Below are 22,173 nucleotides of genomic sequence, written 5' to 3' on the forward strand. Positions count from 1 at the left end.
AAGAAGAGATAAATAGAAACTGATTTTATTTGTCTTTAGAATTGTCAGTCTTTGTACAACATATGTGGTATCACTAATTTTATTCCATTTACAAGTGGGTTTGGTTTACCTAACGCCACAATAAACCATACCTCCCATAGATTGTAAGCTTACGAGCAGGGCCCTCTTACCTCTCTGTCTGTATGTATTAACCAGTATTGTTTTATTAATGTTTGTTCCCATTTGTAAAGCGCTACGGAATCTGCTGGCGCTATATAAATAAATGTTGATGATACCTCCCAGGAGTGGAGGTCCACAAATCTGGACAATCTTCAACAGTCTTCATCACAGTTGGATCTGGTCACACTCCCTTCCACTCAGTGAACGGCACATACCGCCCAACCTTTCAAATCACGGGACAAAGATATCCACAAGGGGGACAGCTGGACACAGCTCTCAGGTTGGGACTATCCCACCTCAATCGGGACAGTTGTGAGGTATGATAAAACATACCATGTTATGTAGGGTGAGGAGATTTTTAGTTTTTTCCTGCTTCAGCAGTACACATTAAAAAAAAAAGCACAAAATGACAAAATGATGTTGTCTGCATGACTATCAAAAAAGAAACCAAGGTTTTTTGTTTTTTTAAAGTGTACCTGATATGAACCGATAAGATAGGCAGCATTCTAATAAATACAGGAGCAGCCCAGAAAATGTGTGTTTGTGGGAGACAGGTCATCTTGTAAATTTGATCTTACAACAGTAGATTGTTAGATTCATGGAAGGTTGAGATACATTGATAAAGGAATCCTGAACACTGTAACTCACAGCAATTTGTTGTCAGTCTCTACTGCTGAATAGATATTGTGTCACTTTGTCTTATCAGATGCCGCTAAAGGACCCGTCTATGTTTTCAGCTAACCTGGACTGACTGGACTTGTTTCTAAACATAACTGCCATGCAGATCTGCTAATGCAGAACTGCTAATTGCACTTAGATTGAAGCAGTTCATAAGCAAAATAAATAACTGCAGTTTTTACTTGCAAGCAAGACTAATTATTAATGGTATACTTGAAGTCACATGTTTTATTTGCAGAAGTTCTTTGGCGATCTGAGATAACATCAACAAACATGTATCACAGCATAGCCGCATGTTATGCAAAACAGCAAGCAAATGATTTCTATAGTCTGCCTTTTGTTTAATGCATCTCTGTGATCTTTCAGGTGCTGTCTTTGATGAAGTAAAACTAATGTGATCTAAAGTAACTTTCATTTCTCATCTTTATTATTGAGCAGTCTGCTGTGTACATGTAACAGCTTTCCATCTGCCCCAGGGCTATAAAGTCAGGCCTGCTTGTATGTATTAGTAAGATTCAGACTTATCTGATCAATATGGCGTAGTTGCCAACTGTCTCAATATTCAGGGACAGTCCTGGATTGTAAATATTTGCCCTTGAAAACATCCCTATTTTTCATAATTGTACAAGTAAGTAGTATAATTCCTCTTCGTCTGTATACGGAATCCAATTGTCACTATCTGTTCTTCTGTCCAAGCCATCCTAAGTTAATATTGCTTGCAAAAAAAGAAAAGGAAAACAATATTATAGACATAATAGGTCAATAAGGTTGTTGATGGGGATTGTTGCACATAAATGACCCATGCAGAAGGTATCATACTCGATGTGCTCAGATGCATCTTCTCAGCAACAAGGTGACCCGGAAATTATACTAAAATGTTGCCAACTATGAAATCTGGATCTGTATATGTATTATCATCATTATCATCACCATTTATTTATAGAGCGCCACTAATTCCGCAGCGCCGTACACAGAACTCATTCACATCAGTCCCTGCCCCATTGGGACTTACAGTTTAAATTCCCTAACACACGCACGCACGCGCGTCACTTTGTTAGCAGTCAATTAACCTACCAGTATGTTTTTGGAGTGTCAAAATCAAGAATCAGTCATCAAGAAAATATTCGCTACTGGCCCATAGTAGTAAGAGGTAACTTACAGCTTCACAGGGCCAGTCTATGCAGAAAGGATCATCGTTAAAAAACACTTTAATCAAAAAATAAAGCATGTTTTACTGATTTTTCTAGTATTGCTATCTGTCGATTTAAGCAACATTTTTTATTTTTTATTAAACTCTGTAGTAAAAAATGATCATCATATATTTGCCCAATCTCCCAGAATGTTCAGGAGACTCCTGAGTTCTAGGTAGCTCTCCCAGGGCCTGAGTCATTATGGAGAGCACAGCAAAAAAAGCAGTAAATGTTCTCCAAGACAAACCATGTTAGACTCCAAGGGGTGTAAATTAGTTTATTATGAAAAAACAGCCAGTATTTACCTTCTTTTGCACATAAGTTAAATACTGGCTGTTTTTTTTTCATGTAGCACACAAATACTTGGTAGCTTTATTTTTACATTGAAATTTAAAGTTGATCTAGTAAATGCTCTACCCCAACTATAAATCTGTTCCCATATTTTAAATTTACTTCCCCTCCAAAGCAACATGGTTTTGACCAAGTGCAAAGTTACTCCTTTTTTATGCTTTGCTCTCCTTAATAACTCAGGCCCACAGTGTGTAGTGGCTGCAAGCCAATGTTGGCTGATCAGAAAGTGTGTTTAGTTCAAAGTGTGTTTTGTAACAAGTGGATTAAGACTGATATAGTATAATTCGGAGTTATACCTGAGATAAACTGGAGGTAAAAATCTGAAGTACATGCTACCTGATATCACTTCTACAAGGAGAATAAAACCCATCACTCTCTAGTGAAAACCTCCACCAGCACTACACTCATTGCTTGACATGCCATACCGAAATATTAATATATCTGCATATTTTAAATTTACCTCCCCCTCCAATGCAACATGTTTTGCCCAGGTGCAAAGTTACTGCTTTTTTATGCTTTGCTCTCATTAATGACTCAGGTCTCCAGAATCCTGGTAGAACAAGCCAGCTTTGGCAAGTATGTCATATCTAGGTATAACTTCTAAAACAACACCCACTTTTCATTTCCTTACTTTCCTCACAAATGTAATTCAAGTGCAAATACACCCACATACCATACTAATTTCACATTTGTCAAGGATACATCATGTTGTATAACAGAAACTTTGCATGTGTGTTGTATTGGTTGTATATGCATGTATATTAGGCAAGAGGCTTGATTTCACAGTTAATAAACATGTATTTCTCTGAGCTGAGTGACAATATTACAATATTGCAAAGATGATGGTATTGTATATTTTGTACTAGATTTTCAGGGAGCCATGTTTAGATTAACAAACAGATAATGGGGATAAAACACCAAACAAAGAAACATAATTTATGAGCTTATAATACATGAATTATCTTTAATAACGTTAAAGATAACAGAACTGAATACATCACGTTATGACTAGTGGACAAGGAAGAACCAGTTGGTTGATGGTTTGTAATATCCTGCTTAAGCATTTCATACGAATTTAGCACATTTGCAAGATACATGGAAAATATATATAGACTATGTAAAACATATCTGTCACGTAGTCAGTGTCCTCTGGCTTCTCAGGGTCAAAGAGGCCACTGAGAGATCATCACATTTACATAATGCACGTCTTAGGAGAAGGATTAATATGGTGACGGAACACATGTACTAAGACAGTGCCCCCCTGCACTGGAATGACCTCCCTCGCTCCATCCGTCTCGCTCCCAATCTGTGCTCCTTCAAACGGGCACTCAAAACTCACCTGTTCCTGAAAGCCTACCAACCATCCACTTAACCCCTCATCCACTCTGCTTGTTCTCCCTCCTCTCCCCTGGTCCCTTTTTCTCCATTGCATCACTGCCTCCCTTCGTGCCTGTTTTGTCCTCCCTCCCTTAGGATGTAAGCTCGTATGAGCAGGGCCCCTCTCCCCTCCTGTCTTCATACCGACTCTTCTGCTCCGCCCTCACTCCATATGTCTGCCCGGAGTTTCCAAAGCATTGGTACTTAGTGTTTATTGTTCTGTGATGTTTTACCCTGTATGGTCTACTGTTCGTATTATGTAAGGCGCTGCGAAAACCCTGTGGCGCCCAACAAATAAATGATAATAATAATAATTCATTATAGGTCTCTCCATTTAACTGGGAAAAGACAGTTGTTGTCAGTGCTTATCTCTAACACTGCATATCTGTGTGTATAAAACAAAATTGAAACTTGAGGTGTTCGTTCATATTTTGATCAAAACATTTAAGCCTGCATCCCAGCATCAGAGGCACCTCATTATATGCATTTCACTGGTTCAGGTCACTTAGCATCTTGTTCTTCATGTAAATCTAAGTCAAGTGAAAAAAGCAATGCCAAATGTGGTATATTATAAGTATTTTATTATACAATTTATAGTGGAGGCAGAGCGTAACAAAAATAAGTCTGGTGAAGGGGGCTAAACTGGGGTTGTTGCTATAAATAAAAGCTTTATTTACTCTAGTTTTTGTTATTTATATCTCATTTTGAACACAGCATTAGATCTTAGAAGTGTTTTGATCTAGCAGGTTTTGACCAAGGCTGGCAGGTTTTGTGATGCTCTATACAGTTGCCAGATCACTGTTGGGTATTCAGGTAAAGTCATATAAAAAATGTGAAAATTAAATCTTTTAAGATTTACTAATGCTGTACTTAGGTGCACAATTTGCACTAAATATCAGAACAATCAGTAACTTGCTTTTATTGTCTAACTTGTTGGTGAAAAAGGAAACCAGTAATACAGTACACCAATAAATACAAACAGTGAGTAATTGTTGAATACTTTTAATAATGAAAAGCTAGTCTAAATGTCTTGGTGATCTATATTTGGGTCCCACACAAAACGTTAAAGACAACTAAATACCAAAACGCAGTTGTTCCGTTTTGGAGTGTGTAGGTAAAATACAATGTTCAGTAAAAACCTGACATTAAACTGTAGCTCTGTTAAAATGTAAAGTAAATGGAGAAATCATTTAAAATTTAAAAAATTTAATTTTTACATTTAAGTAGTGGTTTTACTTACTCTCTTGTTTGATGCCTTTATGCTTTTCAATTAAATAAAGGGTAGTGTCTCATTTTAAGTCCACACACACTGCAATGTGGAGGCAATTGATCCATATCTCTACCAATATCTTAGTATATTTATAGGATGATACAGATTCTGTGACAATTATCGTCCAGATATGACCTACAGGAATACAATAACCATAATAGCAGATACATGTTTATAATTAAGCATCATAACACAAGCATGATGCTCATACGCTAACAGTTACAGCTAGCATGGATAGTAGTACAAATTCCACGTGTGTCAGACAAATCAGCATAAGAGAAGGCAATATTTTCAACATGGTTATTAATGAAAAGCCGTTAAGACGATATAGGAATGACTCTGTTATTACAGCCACAGCTTCACATTTGAGGGCATTTATTACAATATATTTGAAAAAAACGTGAATGTTGGGGAAAAAGGCATCCTTATACAACTGATAACTAAACACTTAAAATGATGTTTAAACATATATATTTTACACACATTGTAGTGGTGATGCTCTGGTAATTAGCTTGTAAATTGTTCTGTTAGGTAATACTTTATTTGTGGCAATAGATAAAGTACTAGTGAGAAGATGAAAATAAAATCTGGAGAGTAATGGATACAGAGAGAATGATAAATAATCATTTCTAATCTGGTGTGTATATGTATAATATGTACACAAGAACAGTATTACATTGTCAAGTATATCATTTCTCATTGTCATTTGTACATATTGAAAGAGCTCTAGTTGTGTTCAATGTGTCTGTAAAGTTTCATCTGTTATAAAATAAGCTGCAGAAACCAGATACGAGATGTATCAAATCCTCAGCAGATTGTCTGTTATCACTCACTGTAACTGGTTTGTGATGTTTAATAGGACACAGTGTTCCTTGCAAGGCAACAGAAGAAGAATGTACTTATTTATCTGTTCTGTCCGGTTCTTCCTGCAGATGCCAGACCAGTTTGACCAGACACTGGTACTCAACCAGTTACGGTACTCAGGAATGCTGGAGACAGTCAGGATCCGCAGAGCTGGTTTTCCGGTCAGAAGACCATTTCAGGATTTTTATTTCAGGTGAGCATTATATTGTTTCTCCTTCTTAAGCCTTAATAATTTGTATGGATAATTATGCCAAGTATGCAAAAAAGTATTTATAGTAGTTATAGCTACAAGACAGTGGCGTGCATTCACGACATCCAGTTTTCTAGAGTAACAAAGCAGCAGATGATTGCATTGTGCAAATATGTACATTTCTGATCTGGGACTCAGATTAAATGTTTCTGGTTTATTGACTCAAGGCCAACAGTCAAGGCTTGCCTTTCATTGTTATGTCTCCACTTTTACAAGATGATCACGGTTATGTAAACTTGGACTTTTAACATTATCTTTAATCTCTTTTTTCTGTCATTTGGAACACTATCAACGAAATTATTAGAAATAATGAATCATTTAATCAATATTATGTATTATGTCTTATGAATAATTTCTTCTTTACTTGCTTCTTTTAAATTAATGTGGATTAATAGTAGCATAGTCAGTGTTATATACACTTTTTATGTTATATAATTAAGATTTTTTTGCATAATTTAAAATTGAAATACTAACAATATATTAATTTTAGCTTATGTCTTCTTTTGTCGATTAATTATCAAACTCTCATTATTTGCTATTTGATTACTTCTGCCAGATATAAAGTTCTAATGAGAAATCTGACCCTTCCTGAAGATCTGAAAGGCAAATGTGAGACTTTACTTCATCTTCATGATATGACAGACACTGAATGGCAGCTTGGAAAAACCAAGGTAATACCCTTGTCAGTTTCTTTCACGTTGTATTAATAGGGTAGAGCAATAGCTGAATATCTATGTTTGACAGTGATTTATGATCGTGCTGCAGTGATAGCTTAGTAAATCAGCGGCTTTTAGTTCTGTCATGTCATACACCCACAGAGCTCAATATAGAAGATGTTTACTGTACGTTAGAATATTGAACCAGACTTTCCTTATTATTACAGTATATCTCATACATATAAAAACCATTGTGATTATTGTAGCTGTGTTGGCCTAAAGGCAATAATTTGTGGTTTGCTTACCAGATAAATGTGTCACTCAAAGTAGGCAGTGAACAGATCCTTATGCTGTGTGACTCGGCTTATAACCAAACGAGGTATAAACTGGGAATAAAAGTGGTCATATTTGTATGGAGTTATTTAGTCTATATATGTTCAGCTCTATTTTCTCCTTTTTTCACAATAGAATTGTTCTCTTAAGGCCCGATTCATTAAGGAAAGTAAATAACAAATGAGTAACTTTGCACATTTGCAAAACCATGTTGCATTGGAGGGGGAGGCAAATTTAAAATGTGATAGCAGATTTATAGTTGGGGTAAAGCATGTCCTAGATCAACTTTAAATTTCAGTGTACAAATAAAGTTATCAGGTATTCGTGCGCTACATGAAAAAACAGCCAATATTTATCTTATGTGCAAAATAATAAACTAATTTGCACCCCTTGCATGGTTTTGTCCAGGAGAAAACTTACTCATTTTTTTGCCTTACCTTCCTTAATGATTCAGGCCCTTAGAGTTTAGCTTTGTCAAATTAAACATTCACTACCCCTGTCATATCAAGTGGTGTATAAGCCGCTGTTTGTTTGAAGGGTCAGCCTCAAAACTTGGTAATTTTAGACCTTCCAGATGTAGAAAATGAATCGCCCAAGCACACAAAACGAAATGACTTCATATTTTGTGTTGCACAGGTTTTTCTGCGAGAGCCCCTGGAGCACAAATTGGAGAAGCAGCGTGAGGTTGAAGTGTACAAGGCAGCCTTGGTAATACAGTCGCACATCATGGGCTTTGTGGCAAGGTGGGTGAGACAAATTCTGCCATTAGACTAAAGGGGTTTTTCATATTTTGTGTTATTTGTGGTACCAAGATTGCTGGCTCTGAAACTAGATGTACAGAAATGTGTGCTTCCCTTTTAGAGATTGTGAATATTTTTTAAAATGTTAAAGTAGCCTTAGGCAACACTGACCATTTTTAACTGTCAGCATGAGATATTTTTTGTTCATAGCTCAGTTATGACAGCTTGGGGATATATTTGCTAAACTGCAGGTTTGAAAAAGTGGAGATGTTGTCTATAGCAACCAATCAGATTTGAGCTATCATTTTGTAGAATGTACTAAATAAATGATAGCTAGAATCTGATTGGTTGCTTCAGGCAACGTCTCCACTTTTTCAAACCCGCAGTATAGTTAATATACCCCCTTGACTCCATTCTGACTCTCTTTGATGGCGTTTAGTGGAGTCATGTGCATTGTATCTATTTCTAGAAAGATTTTAATACTATTGTTGTTTTAGTTATGTTTTTTTTCCTTGAAGCAATGTGGTCACTTACTATGTCTAATAGAAAAATGGGCTTTTTTAAACATGTAAACAGCCTATGTAATGATTATGATACAACACTAGCTTTTTTATTTAGTATACTATATTCCAACAATAATAGTTATTAAATTATTTTGTTAAAGTAACCAAGGCATGAGATTGTCCGTTGTTTTTTATTAATGCAATTGTTCATACAGCTGGACATTTGCCTTTAAACAAAAACTTCACCAATATAGTCACATATTCAGTTTAAATTTGTTTCCTACACTATTTTTATATATTTTAAATAAATGTTTTCTGTGTTCGAAACAAACAGCTTCACTGTAAAAATGTAAAAGAGTAAAAATGTCAGCAACAACAGCAGTGATTTTGGGACAGTGAAAGCTTATGAAAACCTTTGTTCTATTCTCCTAGTCTCGCTCCATAGAAGGGCTGGCAACAGTGATGGGTATATTTTTGGAAATAGTTATTTGCACTCAGTATTAAATTACTATAGTTTGGCGTATCTTTCCTTGCACAAGATCAGTGTTAACCTTTAACTGTCCCTACCCAACAATTTATAATTTGCCAGTTTACTTTTCAAGTGATACAAATTAAGTTTATTTTTGAATACTTACCCTCATATCCTCACACAACTCTTATTTTACCTTCCTATCTTTCAGTCAAAAACAATGATTGTATCAGAAATTGTTTAGGATTACTACCCTGATTCTGCCTTTTCTAAAATCATTGGATAACAACGTGTCATACATTATGTATTGAAGTCAGACCAGAACTACGCATCTGTTTACCTTTGTATGTCTTCAGAAAGTCAATAGTAGCCTGTTCAATAGCTGTTTGCATAATGAGGTAATCCCTTTTCATGTGCATATGAGCCCTAGCAGTACATATAGGACAATATGTCACCCAGAAAGGCATCCTGCTGTGTGTAATTACTTTTTCTGTAGGCATGGCATATATCAGAGCTCATTCTCTCTTTTCCATAACACGGTCATGTCAGGAGAAATAAAGATTGGACTGTGTTAACATTAGCTTAGCGCAAATTTAGGCACTGTAAGGACCTTGCATGGCTTCTTGTGGTTCTAATTTATGTTGTGGTTGTGTCAGAGCCACCTTGACACCTGCTGTAACAGAGATGCATAAATAGGACGGATTCTGTCTTATCGATTGGGGTTTGTGGAACAAGCTTCTTCTTTGTTTACTCAGAAAGCAGTACAGAAAGGTTCTTCACTGCGTTGTTGTGATACAAAAGAACTACCGGGCTTTCCTGTGGAGAACAAAGTTTTTACGTCTTAAAAAAGCAGCTCTGACCTTCCAGAGGCAGTTGCGTGGGCAGCTAGCCCGTCGTATATACAAGCAGCTCCAGGAGCAGAAACGGAAAGAAGAGGAAGAGAGGCGAAAAAGAGAGGAAGAAGAAAGAAGACGGAAAGAAGAGGAAGAGAGGCTGAGAATAGAGGAGGAGAGGAAAAAGAAGGAAGAAGAAGAACGACTAAGGAAAGAGGCAGAAGAAAGGTATGTGGCTATGAGGACACAATATCTAGACAATCATAATTTGTGTTTCTGCATAATGTGACCTATAGTACAATATTGGTGTATTTATTTTTTTGGGCGAATTGACTCGGAGCAGGGCCCTTTTACCTTTGTGTTTGTCTGTTAATACCCAGATATTGTTTTATTACTGTGTCTGCAATTATTCACTGCTGAGTATACTGATATTATATAAATAATAATAATATACATCAACTTTCACACCTACTAATCATATGTTTCCACTTACAGGGAAAAGCAAAAAATAGAGGAAGCATTATTAGCCAAACAGGTAACCTAATGACTTATTACTTGTATTGTAAATATGCCTAAAAATTACAAATCAACTTATTTCTAATCTTTATTTTCTATATACTGTATTGAGAAGTAGAGGTAAATAAATACCAGGATTATTCTGCAGGCTATGCTGTAGCAAACACACATTTATATAACTACTGATTTATCCTCCTACAAACATGTCTAGTAGCAAATCCATATACCGCACTGTAATACAGGTTCATCAGTATACTGACCCTTAATACAATATGTGATACAGTTCTAAGCGCCAGGACATCAAACTCTGTATCTTATCTATGCTAAACACAAAATTCAATATAGCGTAACAATATAGAGCTTTAAAAGTACAGGCAGCAGAGTTCCGCAAACTTTATCATCCAAATTTATTGAATACAATTTCACTGAAGCTTTTAATGTCATTGATTCATCTGTGATTCATGGAAAGTACAGTGAAAATATTAATCAATAGCCTCATAGGCTTGGCCTGTCAGGCTCTTCAGAAAGTAGAGTTGCCACACTAAAGATATTTACAAATTGGTTACACTGGGTTTGTCAGAGTTGGTGTGCAGGAAATATCTAGTACAAATCTCCTCTGAACCTTTCCCGGGGTTTCCTTCTAACAGCTATTTTTGTTTTGTTTTGGACCTTTTTGCAACACTTACTACATTAACTCTAATTCACTAGCCGCCATGTTGATCTAGGGGTGTACCAAGATCGCAAGATGTTGACATTTGACAATTAGCTTTTGAAGCTGGGGGTATAAGATGCTATAGAAGCCACAAGATTTTCTGGCTGCAGACAGAAAAAATTGTTCAGGGTAAATTTATCAAAAGTAGAGATGTTGCCCATAGCAACCAATCAGATTCTAGTTATCATTTATTTAGTAAATTCTACAGAATGACAGCTAGAATCTGATCGGTTGCTATAGGCAACATCTGCACATCTTCAAACCCGCAGCTTGATAAATTTACCCCTTGGTGGCTTTAGGATTTCAAGCATATTAGCAAAAATATTCTGCAAATCATTTTCACCTATCATCTGTGGTCTTAAAATGATATTACTTACTTCTCTTGTTATAAGACTTCAGTTATTTAATAGAATGTTTCAAATTGTAATAAATGATTTGTCAGGCTGATATTTGTGGTAGTGTGTTATATACAAATTGTGAGCAGTATAGGATAGTATAAGTGCTCGTTGACCTCTGTAACCTCCTAACATACATGTAGGCCTGCCTGCTGATAGCTTTGTGCTCGCAGGTTCAAGTTTTGTCTTGTACTGATGTGTGTCTTATTTACTTTCTGTCAATAGTCCATTGTACTATTTGTAGCTTTGTTCATGTTTACCATACAGCTGTATTGGTACAACTGATATGTACATTTGTTGCTCACTTTCATATTAAATATATTTTGAAAGAAACATATTAGAGCACTCTTTATGAAGAGTATTATGTGTGTCTTAGAGACTATAATGATGAGCCTTTTGATTAATTTTTACTTACTGAATAACAAGACACAAATATGAAAGAATTAAATTGATTAGTTTGATTGAAGTATAATGTCTTCCATCTACATAATTGTAGGCTGAAGAAGCCAGAATACAGCAGGAACTTGCTGCCATGTTGGAAGCCCAAAAGGAGGCTGGAGAGAAGCGTGAGTTAGAGAAGCAGAAGGAAAACAAGCAGGTGGAAGAAATACTCAGATTAGAGAGAGAAATTGATGATTTACAGCGCATTAAGGAAAAACAAGAACTATCCTTAACGGATGCATCTTTACATCGGCTGCAGCAGCTCCGTGATGAAGAGTTGAAGCGTCTAGAGGAAGAGGCCTGCAGAGCAGCCCAGGAGTTTCTGGAGTCCCTGAACTTTGATGAGATTGATGAATGTGTTAAGAATATTGAGATGTCACTATCTGTAAGTGATGTGTTTTTAGATGAACCCAATGGCATTGCTAGCTGTGAAAAGCCAACGTTTAACTTTAGTCAACCATATCCTGAAGAGGAAGTAGATGAGGGCTTTGAAGCAGATGATGATGCATTTAAAGACTCACCTAATCCAAGTGAGCATGGTCACTCAGACCAAAGAACAAGTGGTATTAGGACCAGTGATGATTCTTCAGAAGAAGATCCTTACATGAATTATACTCTTGGACCTGCACCTCCAGCTACGCCAAACAATGTACTAGTTCCTCCTGGGCAAGACCCAGTAGCCTTAAAAAAAACACCTGGTGGAGAGTCTACATACTGTGTGCCAGAAAATCAGGCAGATGGTCCACAGGGTCTTGAAAACCTCATCATACCAGATGGAGATTATGATTATGACCATGATGATTATCAAGATGGAGCAATAACCTCTGGGAGCAGCGTGACATTCTCTAATTCACACAGCAGTCAGTGGTCTCCGGACTATCACTGCTCCATAGGAACATACAACAGTTCATCAGCATACAGATTCAGCTCAGAAGGAGCTCAGTCTTCAGTAAGTTTTTCCTTAAAGTTTATTTTTCCTTTTAAATGTTAAATAATTAGACAGTTTGGGTTTAAATAACTGGTTGAAAATATGACTTATTTTATCTAATCCCATGACCAAATCAACAAGGAATTTCAAGCTCTCTTTCACTTGTTTGTGGACTATTTTCTTACCCATCCAACCCATACATTTTAATGTTACATGCCAAGCCCTGCACTTTTCTTTGTTTACATGTTAAAAGTTAATTCCACTTTAATAATGTTAAATACCTGATTTTAGTATCATTATACACTATTATCTACCTTGGTGAAACGGAACTGTGGTTACAGTAGATGTCACTCGCTGTATCCACTGTTTCTAGCCCCTTCACCTATAGACAATGGTCAGCTGTTGCGTTCTGTGTTCTACTAGTCCTTGGTTGAGAAGAAGAGCCATAGAGTGCAATACCCACCATTGAAATTTAGCTGATCCACTAAAGAAGAGAGAAGAGTGAACAAATGAAATTGAGGATATAAATTGAAAAGGTTAAAGTGTAAATGAAATTAAGTATGTTACTTATCTTTGGAAAGTACACTAGTAACAAGTTCCTCCTGCATTCATTTACCAAACAGCAAAAATAGACCATATTTGAAAAAATACTAGAAGCAGAAGTCTTAGTTGCATGAATTAGCAGCTTCCCGGGATTCAGGAGCTGCAAGGGCCCAGTTCTGGCCCTCTGTATATTTGTAGTCATTGGTAGCAGTGGGGAATAGTCTGCATCATGGCCACAAATGCACAATACATCAGTGGTCATATGTCTTCCCCTCTTCGCATCACACAGATGAGTGAACCCCAAGGACTGAACAGTCTGTAGATTCTGGCCACTTTTTTTTTACCAGTGCCTTCATCCAATTGGATGAACTACAGACAGGAAGGGATAGCAGGGGGTAAATGTATCAATATGCGGGTTCTTCAAAAGGGTTAACTTCCTTTACAATGCAGCGCCGCTTGAAATTTAATCGCGGAACAGGCTGAACACGCGGGTGTTGAAGAACCCACAGATTGATACATTTACCCCCAGGTGTAAGAAGTAGGATCTGGGAACAGAAAAAGTAAGGTAACAAAATGGTAAATATCAGTTAGTGCTAATATGTTTGCACAGCAAAATGGCAGCATCTGCCTGCATTCAAAAATACATCCAAATGCAAAAGCTCGGTTTCATTTTGTGGGACAAGATTTTTATATGTGATTTAATGTTTTAGGAGAGCACATGTATGGGTGCGCTTAATGTTTTGTGATTTATCCACCCGGAAAAAGTACTTTTTTTATTTTATTTTTTTACACATCTTCGGGCATGTTTGAAAACAAGCATAATTCAGTGAGAAACTTTGTGCACCTACCAGCAAAATACGGAAAGGGCACATTTCTGTTGGTGTAATAAAAACATCCACATGTATGAATAAATCTTTATAGGGGTAGGAAGTATGTTTCTGGAGCAGATAAATAATTTAAATGTAGGGATCAGTTAGTGCAAAAGTTATTTGATTCCTTAGAAAAATACATTAAAACAGCTGATATTCTATGTGCTGGTGGTAACAAGTGCTCCAGAAACCTGTGACTCAGAGTGAAGAGAAAGTCCCTTTTTATCTAATTGGGCCCCACAAAACCAAGGGCCACATTTGCTCTGCAATTTATAACTAGTAAAAGGTGATTCCACTACAAGTACACAAGAAACAGGTTTCCCTGAACTCATTTGACAGAAAGCCAAACACCTATTTTAAAATAATAAGGCCAGAAATTTTAGTTGGTTACATTTGCTTATATATATTTCCTTATATATGATTAATGCATTTAGCACTTACCAATTGTTTATGTAAGATATTTAATTAATATTTAATAATTTATTAAAGTGGACTTAGCCTTCATGGGCCTGATTCATTAAGGATCTTAACTTAAGAAACTACTTATTTAAGTCTCCTGGACAAAACCATGTTACAATGCAAGGGGTGCAAATTAGTATTCTGTTTTGCACATAAGTTAAATACTGACTGTTTTTTCATGTCCAGGAGACTGAAATAAGAAGTTTCTTAAGTTAAGATCCTTAATGAATCAGGCCCCATATGTTAATATTTGCATACATCAGAACACTAAATATTATTTGGTTTCTACCTTAAAAGGTTATAATGCGCCTTTCATATTTGTTAGGTAAACAACTTAAGCTTCACCAAACAGGAGCTGTAGAATGGAAAGAAAATATATGTTCCACTAGTTTTGTTTTTGATCATTTACAAGCTAAATACATAAAGATACATTAGAACAGTAGCACTGATTGCTTAATACACATAATATCACCCCACACTGGGCACACCATTCAACTTATAAAAATCCTGAGGAGTTATTAAAAGTATATGATACAATTTGGAACCAGATAACAAAAAAATGTACATGTTAAATGTTATTAAAACAACATTTATTGGATTCCATCGTGTCCAACATTAATTGTAATATGAGATATTATACAGCTATTTTGCAAAACTTGTACTTAATTGATGGCTGTATATGTAATATGATGACTATTTGTGTACTTACAGTTTGAGGACAGTGAAGAAGATTTTGATTCAAGGTTTGACACAGATGATGAGCTCTCATACAGAAGGGATTCTGTCTACAGCTGTGTTACACTGCCATATTTCCATAGTTTTTTGCATATGAAAGGTAACTTACAGGCAAAACATGGTTTAAAATGTGACAATACATTCGAAGTTTATTTTACTGTGTAAGGGCCTGATTCATCAAGGAACATAAATGCTGAATGTGACGTTTTGTGCGTTAAATTGTATGGCGCTTGCCCAGAAACGAACTATACTCCAGGGAACGCAAGTGTATGCAATTCATCCTTGAACACAAATGACACGACAGGCTATGATTTCATGGGCATAACGTGAAGGGGAATGGGCATATGCATGTAGTCAATGTACAGTAAGGGCGTGCCAAGCACAAGCACAGACAGCAACGTCCTATCCAAGCTTTGGGCGTCTCTACTTTACGTTTGTTTTGCATGCCTTAATCTATCAGCCCCTTATGGTCTACTCAGATATTTGTTTTTACAATTTATACGCTGAAATAATGTACTGGCATGGGCTGATTGCCTTCTACCATGTAATATATAGGTGATCCCCACAAGTAAAGTTAGTGTTTTTGTTTTACATACCTTTCAGGGGGAAAAAAACAAGCTTGACCCTGTGGTTTGTGGACCGATACATATTTCATTCAGTCATTATGGGGATTAATTATCTCTTTAGTCACCTATATTTCCAATGCATAATACATAATAGCACCCTGGGAATTTGTGTGTGAATAAATCACTAGCATGATCACATAAAAAATGTTACGTTTAAGGGTCCTTTATTGCCCTACACAAAACCTTCAAAATGTGTGACACCATGTAAGTAGTTATAATTCTTGTTTGTCAGGCATTTACAGACAGACTAACATTTCAGGAAAGCTCAGCAGGTGGTTTTTCTTACAGCATGGTTTTGGTATATATTTTAACATCATAAGTCTGGTGCTCATATGAAAAATAGTCTACCTATGATCAAAGTTTTGTTTGGATTTATTTGACATATTTGACATATATATCTACATTGTTCTACTATATGAGTTATAATTCATACAATACATTTCTGTAAATGCTCAGATTTGTTGCATGTACACTGGGCTGCTGATGGCATCTGGCTTTTAAAGAGAACCTATACAATTCTGTGTCTTCTGCTGCCTGAGTTGAGCAGGGGCTGGAGTACATGTCTTTTTTCTGTAGCTCACAGAACACAACAAACAAGGTTTGTGGGTCTCCGCTGGCTCCGTTTCCACCTAATTAGCACACAATTCCACCCAACTTTATCGATGCATACACAGGATACAGCAGCACACACAGGAATCCAGGTCTATGAAACGCTTTTCATTTTTATTCAGTTGCAGAAAATGAAGATAATATAATGTTCCAAGATTACATTTTCTTCCTCAGATATGCATATCATTACATAATGGTAACCATTTTATTGGACATTTCCACCAATCACAACATTCAGTAGTTGTGTTTGTAAGGTCACCATTTGTTTAAAGAGTCTACAAATTTAACCTATTTGTTATCAGATACTTTTATGTGCAATTAAAACAGCATTTTGATTCTGACCTAAATTATTCCATTAAGCATATAGTAGACACATAATTATTAAAAAGAAAATGTGTCAAATTAACTTAATATAGAGACATATGATGTCATGGTTCTATTAATTGATGTGCTACTGTCATACTTGCCAACTCTCCCTGAATGTCAGGGAAACTCTCTGAAATAGAGGTGATCTCCCTCACTCTCTTAAGAGTCTGGCATTCTCCCTTATGCTGAGCCAGTACAAGACGTGGTTGGCGTCGCCATCTGTGACACGATGACACAGTTAAGAAATTGTGTCCTATGTCCATGTATTGATGCCTATGGAGGTGGCCATTTTCATGGAGACCAAGATTTAATCAAAGACTGACAGATAAGACAATATGACTTCAGTAATGGAGACAGAAATGTAAAAGACACTTCAGTCTCTAGAGATTCATTAGCTGCTTTTCTTTAACGCATAGTTGCCTACTGTCCCGGAGTATCCGGGAAATTCCCATATTTCTGGGAGACCTCCCGGTTTTCACCCCCGCAATAGATATGGGACGGGGCTTAATTATGCAAATATTACATCACCTTAGCCCCACCCCCTGATGTAATTGGCCAAAATTGTGACAATCGTTTATGGGCGGTGCCAAAATGATGTGATTTGTCAAGCCCTGCCCCCGCACACCCACCTCCCCTGGGATCTCCCTGAAGCCAACGAGGAAAAGTTGGCAAGTATGGATACTATATTACAAATTATCTGCAAGCATACCATTTCTGAAGTCTAAATCTGAAGAGACACAAAATCCATTCCTGAAATTGTATGTCTTTTTGTACCGACCATGCACACTGCAAACTACAGTTGTGATCCATTGTATGAATACATCTTTTTTGATAGTGTTTTTTTAATGTAATTATCAGATCTGGTTTTAATGAAAATCAATCCGTCTTGTTTTTAATTGTATTCGCTAATTCAACTTTTTATTACCCTTTCAGTAAAACTATATTCTGTCTGTCTGTCTATCTTTCTATTTATTATGATTAGTTATTTTTATACTTGGCATCCATATGTATACTATTATCTATTTATTTAGTTTTGCTATGTGTTTTACTACTTTGAGTACTTCTTCTATGGTCATATGGTTGCTGTGTTTTTGTGTGCTCACCTTTCTTTACAATTCCTTTATTACTTTACATACTGCCAACTAGTTCTATTTCTACTGTTTTAGTTTATTTTATTTCTCTATACAATGCAAGACACAAGTTGGACAAAGAATGTCTGAAATGATGACAAGTTAGACTACAGTCGTTTCAGTAACAGACATGTCACATTTCAGACATGAATAGATCACCAGGGATAGACACCCAACACAGAACATAATGCAAACATTGTAATGTGGATATAGAGTTAAGAAAGCAAACATAGTATACAGTCACTGTCATCAGTGTGACGGGAGGTAACTGTTTCTGTCCTCTGGGCAATCCTTGATGAAAGGTTGTCAAACTTGTTTTTTCCTAGTAACTGGAAGAACCTACACTTAAATCTCTATAAAAGTAATTTGTCATCCCTTGTGTCTCTACATAGTGGCGTGCTAGAGAAATGCCACTAGTAGAACTTGTCTATTTTATCTTATACACAGAAACAATGGCATGATTTTCATGAGGGGCTAAAAGTACTACACCATCTATTTTGTCACACATTATTAAATTACATTCTTCCTATATGCAGGGCCGGATTAACCATAGGGCTAACTGGGCTACAGCCCAGGGGCCTATGGCATCCAGGGGGCCCTTGAAAGTGCTCAGCAGCAGTATTGATCAGTCGGGGCGAGGGCGCCCCCGGCGCGATCAATGCTGCTGAGCACTTTTACTGCAGTCCTTCCCCAGCGCGCTGTAGTCTCCTTACTGAGGAGATCTCATGTGTCTCACTCTCACGAGATGTCCTCAGTAAAGAGCGTACAGCGCGCCGGAGAAGGAGGTAAGTGCCGGGGGGGGGGGGGAGGGGGCACGGGCAGCTCGGATCATGGGGGGGGGCCCTCATGGGGGAATGGAGGCCCCCTTAGCCCATGGGCCTCCATTCCCTTAATCCGGCCCTGCCTATATGCACAGCAATCACAGCAACAGATAAATAAGAAACACACATATCTTTTGTACGCTGTACATAATATGCTCTAAAATAAACCACAAACCACAGAACAATGGAACAATAGGAAGGATGTTAATCTCCATCTTTTTGCCATAACCACTACTGTAATAAAATTATAATAATGTTACTATACTATCTATTTCTTCTCTTCTGTCTGAACAACTATGTGTAGCAATTGCATTATTAAAGTTTGGGTTTTGGATATTTGTCATACAATATATATTTTCCACTGATATATTTAGAGGTCATATGTTTCTACCATATTGACTTTATACATGCATAAGATAGTTGTGTTCATGGGAAAGCATTTATAAATACAGTATATATGTACTCTTAGTGGATTGTCAGTTTTCAATTGCAAAGTAAATGTAATAATAAACGTTTGTATTGTGCTTCTGGCAGGCGGGGTGATGAATACATGGAAGAGGCGTTGGTGTGTCTTGAAAGATGAAACGTTTCTGTGGTTTAGGTCCAAGCAAGAGGCCTTGAAGCAAGGCTGGCTTCATAAAAAAGGTGGTGGATCATCTACTCTTTCTAGAAGGAACTGGAAGAAACGTTGGTTTGTTCTTCGTCAGTTCAAGCTCATGTATTTCGAAAATGACAGTGAGGAAAAACTGAAAGGGACCATAGAACTCCGAGAAGCTAAGTATGTATCACAACATGAAATATTTTAATTGCACAATTATTGATTATGCAGATGTTGATCTAGATTTAATTACTTATATTTTATATATTTTTATATTTGTGGTATAGGACCTTTTTCATATACTTGGGAACTTTGTTTTATAATTTTTAGGATATTTAACAGTGGTACAGATTTAAAATATCTGTTGTTCTAACATTAACTGAGCAAAGCTAACCTGGAGCAACTACCCTCACAGAGACTTACTCTGTGATGAATACTGGCTGCTACAGTCATGTGACATGACAGCCACATGTTGAAGGTATGCGTGGCTAGGCAAAGTAGCAGCTGAGGCTTTATTTTCTTGTGCGGCTGTATTTCTTATTCCCCAAAATACCTTTCAAAGTACACTTAGATGTACTGGACACCATAACATCGCACAACATACCTACCAATGGACACCATTCTCCTATCCAGCAAATAGTCATCATCCTCATCATCATACCCAGCAAGTATTGCCCTCTGCACACATTGATTAGAGGATGAATACTCATATTGCTAGATATATAAATATGCTAGAAATATAGCTATATAGCTAGGCTAAAATATAGTTATTTTCTTAGACAATAAATATAGATACATTATATAGCTATCCTAGAAATAGTATTTAACTAGGATAAATATAGCTCTGTTTCTAGGCAATAAATATGGATACCTAGATTACAAATATAGCTAGCATACTTGCTCTTTATAATGCCAGCTTAAAATATTAAAAAGAGAGCAACATATAATGGAATTAAAAATAATTAATTGATGGGTGTCATGATGCAGCACTTGCCTGAGCCTGTGGGATGTGTATGTGACAATGAGTTAATCAAAAACAAACACCTGGACTGTTTAAAATGGTTAAAACTCTCCCTGTCTATACCACACACTAAAGCTGGGTACACACTACAGAAATTTCTACCAACTTTTTATGCCGAGCGATTTTACATGCGATCGATGGTCCGATTGCTCGGTCCATGGACTGCATACACACTAGCCTTGTTTAGGATGATAAAGAGAAGAGCGGACGTCCCTTTAGAAGACTAAACCTATTGCCTTACCAATTATACCACCATCAAGTTTTTTTCTGAAGAGCTGGCACTCTTTCTCAGGAAGCCTTCAGTTCTCCATTTAAACTAAACTATCACAATTTACTTTCAGCAGAGTTATCATAATCCAAATGATCTCCCATGACCCAGAGTTATTATAAACCAACTTATCTCCTCTGTTTCAGCTATGTAATGTTCTAATACTAAGCCAAGTCTGACATATGAATTCGTAAGAACACAGAGACCTGAACTTATTGGGCCTGAGTCATTAAGGAAAATATAGCAAAAACAGTACTAAATTTGCACCTTGGCAAAACCATGTTGCATTGGAGGGGAGGTAATTTTTAAATGTGTGGACATATTTATAGTTACAGTAGGGCATGTCCTAGATCAACTTTAAATTTCACTGTAAAATGTAAGTATTTGTGTGCTACATGAAAAAGCAGCCAGTATTTTTCTTATGTGCAAAATAATAAACTAATTTACACCCCTTTCACTGTAAAATGGTTTGTCCAGTAGCAAACTTAATCTTTTTTTTTGCTCTGCTCTACTTAATGACTCAGGTCAATTAAGTGCAATTTAATCTGGAAAATAAATCTGCAATGTTTAAAAAAAAAAAGCAATAAACATAATGACATACAAAGATATAGTGCAACAAAAAAATAAACTCACGAATGATTTGATTTCTTTCTGCTGGGAAAGCATGAATACTGGAACACTTCTCAACATGAAATTGACTCTAAAAAATTATTAAAAACTATTAGATTTACAGGAGATTTAAACATGCTCCAGGTACCCACAGCCCCCTTTCCTGTGATGTCAGAACTAGGAAGTTTGTATAAATGCAAACTAGTTTTACTACCATCTTTTCAGAGCACCTTTCAAGTCAGGGTTTCTTTAAACTGGCCTAACTTCTCACCAGAATATCCTACAAAGATGATATTACCTCCACACAACAGGTCATAAGTTTCCTTTTATACATTACATACCAGACATGACTCCTGAAAAGTATGATATTTGAAAAAATATGACAATTTCCTGTGTCTTTTTTTTCCTTCATTCAAACTTATCCCAGCTGCTCAGCCTCCTGTCACCTAGTTGAGGTGTCCTGAGATATCACAGAACCACAAAGAATGTGAGGGGTCTGTTTTTGGATACTATTAAGGTTATTGATATGAGAGGTTCCAAAAGGTTTTAAGCTTTTACGACCCTTTTCATAAATTGATATTGGCCATTCATCTGTAACTATCCCTCTGGATATTTCTATCCATAATTACCTCATGCATAGAGCATAAGAATTCAAATACAATTAAATAGATAACAATGTAATTTAATCTCTCCCTCTCAGGTTTTATCTCATGATTAGAAACAGAGTTCCTGTAATCCACACCAAGCTAATACTATGAATTAAGTCACAAACACCTATTTGCAGTTTTATATGGCTAGTAAGTAGCTTGCATATGACATTTATGGTGTGAAAACACCTGGGGATATTGATTTAT

General features: G+C 36.5%; 1 protein-coding gene across 1 annotated transcript in view; it reads left to right on the forward strand.

The window, feature by feature from the left end:
• Positions 1-22,173, forward strand: part of MYO10 (myosin X) — a 219,613-nt gene that overhangs the window by 169,695 nt on the left and 27,745 nt on the right. Inside the window, exons 20-27 of the mRNA XM_075212913.1 lie at positions 5,958-6,082; positions 6,696-6,810; positions 7,765-7,871; positions 9,596-9,901; positions 10,169-10,208; positions 11,793-12,686; positions 15,248-15,371; positions 19,358-19,601. Coding sequence (XP_075069014.1) covers positions 5,958-6,082; positions 6,696-6,810; positions 7,765-7,871; positions 9,596-9,901; positions 10,169-10,208; positions 11,793-12,686; positions 15,248-15,371; positions 19,358-19,601 — 1,955 coding nt within the window. The remainder of the gene's footprint in view (positions 1-5,957; positions 6,083-6,695; positions 6,811-7,764; positions 7,872-9,595; positions 9,902-10,168; positions 10,209-11,792; positions 12,687-15,247; positions 15,372-19,357; positions 19,602-22,173) is intronic.

This window comes from Mixophyes fleayi, chromosome 5 (genome assembly GCF_038048845.1).
Source record: "Mixophyes fleayi isolate aMixFle1 chromosome 5, aMixFle1.hap1, whole genome shotgun sequence".
Lineage (NCBI taxonomy): Eukaryota > Metazoa > Chordata > Amphibia > Anura > Limnodynastidae > Mixophyes > Mixophyes fleayi.